We start from the raw sequence: 7,292 nt of genomic DNA, 5'->3' as shown, positions 1-7,292 counted from the left end.
ATCAGTATCCATCAGAATTCTATCACTGATGGACGCCGATAAAAGTTTATCAATGTGTATCAATATTTTTTTATATTTCTATAAATAGTTTGACATTTTTTTTATTTGTAAAAATTTTCCTCGAAAATATTTAAATCCACACATCAAATTAGGTAGTTTATAGAAACTATTTATTTATATAGTATTATTATTATAATATATGTCACAAACCTAACTTATAACTGCCCCCAATTGACTAAAATTCTGTCACCATTGGAAAGTTGCCGTTTGCAGGCAAGAAAACTTTTTCCTCCCCTATTATTATTATTAAAAAGAAGGCAAGTAAACATAGTTTTAGTTTTTAGTTTTACATATGTAAATATACAAAAATGTAAAAATAAAATTGAATATATTGATATATAATAAAGTCCTAAAAGTAGACAAAAATAAAAAGTCAACAATGTCAAGCTCTTCCACAGCTGGTTTGTTGATTTTCTTTCTTCACATCCCATGTGGGCATCTCTTTTATGGTGACTTCCCCATCAAAAGTCTCTACTTTTTTCTTTTTTTTTTTCTTTTTTTTTTCTTTTTAATTATTACATCCATATCAATCACCCCCACATTGGACATATTATTATTGTTATTGTTATTCTATATCCCTATCTTCTTATATTATTCTATGCATTCTTCATTTTTCTTCAATCATCATGATCATACTATATACCATATGTTTCTATTATTTTCTCTCCCCTTTACCCATTTCTTCTTTTCAAATTAATTAATTCATCTTATGTTTCTATCTACATCAATCACCAAAAAGCTACATTATATTCTTCTCCTACTATATCTATATAACCCTAAATTTGTATGGTTTCTTTTTTTAAGCTATACTCAAAATTAGGTCGTGTATTACAAGTAATTAAACAACATGAAACAACGACATAGATCGATCTAACTATGATATTCATATAGAAGAGATACATGACGTTTATATAAGTTGATTCATATCATTTCAACACTTTCAATTTCATATTAGGTCATCCATGCGTATAATTGGGTCCTTTTTCATGTAGTAATTAATCAAAATTTGGTCTCCTTAGCGTTTGTACTTTTTCTTAGTACATAGTTATTCCTTATTCATTTCCTCCACTAATTCATTACCTTAAATGAGTGCTGTTTTGTAAGAGTGGAAGATAGTGCACTACTTGAAAAGAATCTAGCTAAAAAACCCTTTTTCATGACTTTTCTTTTCCTTCTTTTTTTTTCCCTCCAAATTCCTAGCTAACTAATACTCCACCTCATAGCTCGAGTCTTGAAAGAATGACAGATATCAATAAAATGGAACCAAATTATTTACCCATTTGAAAATTTGTAAGAAAGAAGAGAAGATCTCAAATTAATAATAGTTTAGCATTATGAAATAATCTAAAGTTTAAAAGTTCAAATAGTATCTGTGCACATATTGTTACTCAATCGACAATCAAAGATAAACAAAAAAATCAAATAATAAAAAATCAATATAGAGATTTATGTTAATAGTGTGTTAGCTATGTTTACAGGTAGAGGGAGAGAGTAGTGTATTATTAGAGAAAAAATATTAGATTATATGATTGGAGAGTTTATATAACGCATTTCTCTAAACCCTAGAAAACATTCCAACACTCATCACTCTCACCGTACGCATGCCAAACCCCACCGACCTACCTCTGCATGCAACGTCTCACCTCTACTCGCACATGCCAAGCCCCATCAACACACCCATATACATAAACACTCAACAAGGACAATAAATTAAAAGAGTCACATAGCCACAAACTCATAGGAAATGATGAGCAAATAAAAGTTGGGAAAAAAGTACAAAAATGTAAGGAAGAATGCAGAGAATTGCAGTCCTAAAGATTCAAGGAATGATTCAAATTCGATCAAAATCGAATCTATAAGCGTGATGGAGGAACAGTGTTTATTATTAGTTTGTAATTTGTATGTTCTTTTGTTCCTTACAAATTATAAACTTTGAAGGAAGGATTCAAGGATTTTTTTTTCCCTTGAAAAATAAAATTTTAACTTAAAAAAGAAACAAAGAAAGAATGTGATGGACGTCTTGGTGCATTATAGGTAATGACACAGCGAAATGGGCAGTGACACATCTCTGCCTAACTCTGATATTTTAGTATTTAAAAGCAGAAAATTTTGACCCCTAAACCATATTCTTATTCCATTATTCATAACATGATTATGACTTCTCTTGGCTAAAATATCAATTGATAGCGATTAAAATTATTGAAATATTCTCCGTTTCATGTAAAAATCGGATGGAAATAGTATATATAGTGTTACAACCTAAATAGTCAACAAGTAAAGAATAAAGAAATAGGAAATTGAAACATAAATTTATATAGTTCACTAACAATACATGTGCATGGAAAGAGTCGAAGAGAAAATTTTATTATCTTGAAGCACGTGGAGATTAAAAGGATTTATTTATGACATTTCTTAAACCTTAAGTGAGATTTCGTTCTTGGTCATACAAAATTTTAGAAAATACATTAAGGTAAATTGAAGTTCTAAGAAAAGTTTTAAAAATCATTGGAATTTTATGACTAATTGTTTCATGTTTACATTAAAAATATGTAGTACTTTTGATATCTCTGATGATTTGGTTGGTGTGTATTAATTAGTTACACCCATTTTAAATTATTTCTAAAGCAAAATGGAAGTTCAATTTAAAATTGAGTACAAACCATGCATTTGACTCCAATGAAGTTCTTTTTCTTAATATCTCCATTAATTAATTAAATAAAATGAAAATAAAACAGTGTTATATTTTATTTCTTTTTGAAAAAATCACATTTAGAAATTAAGAAGTAGATCTAGTAAGCAAAAATCCACCATTCAATTTAAGACATATCTCTAACTCCATCTTCTCTATGTGTATAATAGAACAAAGATCTAAGGCAAAGTTCACTTTTTTACACACACCCAAAACAGAAAAGAAATAGAAAAGAAAGAAGAAGAAGCAAAATTGAAGGATCTAAATTCAGCTTCTTTTCATCTCTTCCTAGTTTGTATTCCCACTGATCTTTCTAATTTTCCTTTTTTTTTTTCCAATGTCAAATGAAGATCATCATCATCATGAGGAGGAGGAGAATCCTTATTACCCAAACTTTGATCCTTTCACTCACAACTTCCATCCTCACAAACCCTTTGAAGCTCCTCCTTTGACAAGCCCTTATTATGAAGCTTTTGATATCATTCCTTCTAGTGTGGGCTTTTACTCTGATTTCTTACATGTATCAGCTGAATATGGCTACAACAACAACCTCCTCGAGATGTCGTGCTCGTCGTCCGAAGTTATTTCTCCGATTGATGATGCTTCGAAGAAGTCGTTGGGACTTAGAGATCAGTCGGTAGTGACCGGTGAGCACCCGTCGACACCGAATTGTTCCTCGACCACGTGTTCGTCCGATGAGGCTGCCGCGGGTGGTGGTGAGTCTTCCAAGAGTGGGGAGGTGAAAGGGTTTGATGATAAAAATGGAGAAAATAGCAAGAAAGTGTAGGTCTCTTCTCTCTAGCTACTACTCCCTTTCATGGTTAATTTATGCAAAATATTCAATCATCAAAAAAAAGAAAAAAGGGTTTGCTGATGATGTTCTTATTTTTTGTTTTATCCTTTCTTCTTCCTTCTTGAGAGGGAATTAATTCATAAGAAAAATCGAAAGGGATCAACACTATTAGTGATTTTTGTGAGATCTGAGTATAGAAGAAAATTTATGGGGGGTAATATTTATAGAAAAAATAACAATAAATTGAGAAAAAAAAAGTTAGGGTTTTTATTAGATATGAAGAAGTAGTATCTCCAAACAAATTGATACTGAGCTTTTCAAAAAAAAAAAAAAAAAATGATAATGAGAGGAGTATAGTTCAGGTATCCTTTTGCTTGATCTTGAACTTTTTCAACTTTTGTTTTTTTGACCAAATGTCTGTTCGGCTCTTTTTATGGATTATGATATCATATATTTCATCTTGAGAAGATAAGTTGAGTATTTTAGAATGAAAAAATTAAGAGAATTCACAATTTTTATAAAATACATCGACTGCTTCTCTCATCGTCAAATGATTTTGAGATGAAATCTCTCGTGTTATTTATATAGTATGTATAATTATCGTACAGGGATGGCGGAAAAAAGAAGGAGAAAAGAGAAAAAGGGCCACGATTTGCCTTCATGACAAAAACTGAAATTGATAATCTTGAAGATGGATATAGATGGAGAAAATATGGTCAGAAAGCAGTCAAAAACAGCCCTTTTCCAAGGTTAATCTCATTTCATTTCTCTCAAGTTCTCACTCTTTTAACCTGATTAAAAATTAAAACCTAGTTAGGTAAAAAAATAAAAAGAAAATATTTGGTTAACTATATATATATATATATATTTCTATTTCATTTTTGTACAAAAGTAGCTAATTATTGTATTTGAATCAACATAAACTTGGGCACAGCTTAAAACAAATAATCACAGATTATGATAACCCCACAAGGGTTGTATATAACATAATCTATGTGTGTGGAAGAATAGTACTAATTGAGATATTGTAACCCTAGAAATATTTATATGGATTTTCTACTCTTTTTAGTTTCAATGCACTTTTAGATTTAAATAGAACTTACAAGTTTGTTCTAGTTTTAATCTCTAAACTTTCAAGCTAAATTGGTTTATTTTTTGGTTTCTAAGCTTTTAGCTTGTCCATTATAGTCGATGAAAGTTTTAGAAATAACAATTTTGATTTTGATTTTCTAAAATTTTAACAAAGTTAATAGTGGGTGGTTTTAAGTTTGCATAGTATAAGTTAATATAAGCATGATTTTAAGTTAAATAGGTTAGAGATGAACTTCGAACGAAATGGAGGTTTAATTCAAATAAATAAGTAACATAATAATAACCATAGTGAATCTTTTTATACAGGAACTTAGGGAAAAAATAAATATTTTAAAAGTCCAACAATTAAAATAGAACAAACGTAATAGTTTGAAAGCCCAAAATAGAAACGAACACTAGGGACTAAAATGAGATTAATCTAAACCTCTACTTTTCATATTTTTCAGGTTTGCAATTTTTCTCATTATTTCCCACTATGATTTAATACACTAAACATAAATTACAAATGTGTTACGGCTAAAATCATCACTTGATTAAAAAATTTTAACCATTTAATAATAATTTTGTCTTTAATTTTCTATTAAAAAATTTATGTTTACTTTCGTAGTTATTTTCACATTTTTTTTAAACACTTAATTTTTTTTTTTTTATCAAGTTTCAAAAGTGAAAATTATATTTTTTTAAATTTCCAAAACTTTTTTGGAAACATATAACAAAAGAAACATTTAGATAAAAGTAGTGTGTTTAATTAGAGAAAATTATTTTAAATGACAAAACTGCTGAAAGTATTCACAAATAAGAGTAGAATATCACAATCTATCTACGATAGACCATATAAACTACTATCTATGTCTATCATGACAATATAGATTACTATCTGTGTCTATCATGACATAGAAGTCTATCACAGTTTGACACAGATAAACCTAGTCTATCGCGGTCTATTACAAATAGATAGTAAAATTTTGCTATATTTATAAATATTTTTTTTTCATTTTTCTATATTTGAAAATAACCTTTTAATAAATTTAATTTTCAAAAACAAAAAACAAAAAATTCCAACGGTTACGGAACGGGATCTAAGCTTATAGATTTCGGGTTTTCTTTTTTTGGGTGCAGAAGTTATTATAAATGCACAAGTCAAAATTGCAGTGTGAAAAAAAGAGTAGAAAGATCATCAGAAGATCCATGTTTTGTTATAACAACATATGAAGGCAAACACAACCATTATTGTCCAATTATACTTCGAGGCCACAATGCCACCGGAGTTTTGCCGCCGTCGGTTTCACCGCCGTACCTTCCGGGATTAGCTCCGGCGAACTTCTTGTCCGGCGATTTCTATGAAAATCTGAACCAACAACAATATTATGATCAGGTTCCTGATCAGTATGGGCTGTTGCAAGATTTGGTTAATCCATCATTTAATAATTCAAAGCAACACCCATCAAATTAATTAAATAATTAATCTCTTTCTTAATTATTATATATAAATGTAATTGACATTATAATTAATTAGCTTTAGTGCTTCTTGTAATTTCTCCTTTCTTGCCCCTAATACTCTAATTTGTTCTTAAGAGTGCATTGTTAATTAATTGTGATCAACCGAATGATGAACCATATTTATTTCACCTTTTCGATTTCGAAAATGTATCATGATTTATTTTAACAAATTACTTTATTTCTTAAAAGCAAACCCATCGAAAAGACATTATATTGGTGGTTGGACAATTATACCAACTAAATATATCAAGATAAATATTATCGTCGTCTAAACAACTCTATCGTCGACTTCTCCGTTCACTCTATCTTCGCCGCCTCCCACTACATCAAATTCCCAAATTAGTACTCCGTCATAGTCACTGTCGCAACAATTTCCTCCTTTGAACCCATCAAATTTTGTAATTACCACCTCATTTCATCTTCAGATTTTTTCGTCGCATTGAAAATCGTCGCAGTAGTCACCCCAAATAACTATTAGATACGTGTAGATTTTAAAATTATATCTAACCAAGACTATGAATCTACATTCCATTAGTTTTCTAATAAAATAGCTACATTCCATTTTTTTCCCTATACATATATATATAGGAGCAATAGGGAAGGATCATAAGCAATGAATTAGATTTTTTTTTAGAATTTAATTTCAGAGTAATTATCAATTTAAACCCATTAATTTTAGAAGATGTATCAATTTAAAAACTCAAAATTAATAATTATATCAATTTAAATCATAAACTAATAATTGTATCATTGTTTTTATAAGTCTATCAATTTAAATCCTAAACTTTCATAATAATTATCAATTTAAACCTTCCATTATGTTTTATTTGGCTACACTTATGAAAATTCATGATCTAAATTGATATACTTATGAAAGTTTAGGGTTTAAATTGATACACTTGAATGTTTAGAGTTTAAATTGATATAATTATTAGTTTGATATTTGAATTGATATAATTATAGTTTAGAGTTTAAATTGATACAACTCTCAAAATTCAAAGATATAAACCGACCTTTGCCCATAATTTTATTTGAAATATTAAGTAGGATGAGAAGATTTTATATGGTACCCGCAATGATGTAGTCAAGCCCACTATTATTATTATTATTATGTGAAAATGAAGGTTTTATTAGAAGTGGGAGAATCCTTGTATATAA

At 29.1% G+C, this 7,292-nt stretch overlaps 1 protein-coding gene across 1 annotated transcript; it reads left to right on the top strand.

Annotated features, from left to right (window-relative positions):
• The first annotated feature begins 2,947 nt into the window (after positions 1–2,947).
• LOC120089236 (uncharacterized) lies at positions 2,948–6,176 on the top strand. Its single transcript, XM_039046653.2, has 3 exons — positions 2,948–3,532; positions 4,151–4,291; positions 5,754–6,176. The coding sequence occupies exons 1-3, from the start codon at positions 3,087–3,089 to the stop codon at positions 6,085–6,087; spliced, it is 921 nt and encodes a 306-aa protein (XP_038902581.2). The 5' UTR covers positions 2,948–3,086; the 3' UTR covers positions 6,088–6,176.
• The last annotated feature ends 1,116 nt before the right edge of the window (positions 6,177–7,292 follow it).

The sequence above is a fragment of the Benincasa hispida genome, chromosome 10 (genome assembly GCF_027475165.1).
Source record: "Benincasa hispida cultivar pf3 chromosome 10, pf3_genome.v1.1, whole genome shotgun sequence".
Classification (NCBI taxonomy): Eukaryota; Viridiplantae; Streptophyta; class Magnoliopsida; order Cucurbitales; family Cucurbitaceae; genus Benincasa; species Benincasa hispida.
This window is presented reverse-complemented; position numbering and strand designations above follow the sequence as displayed.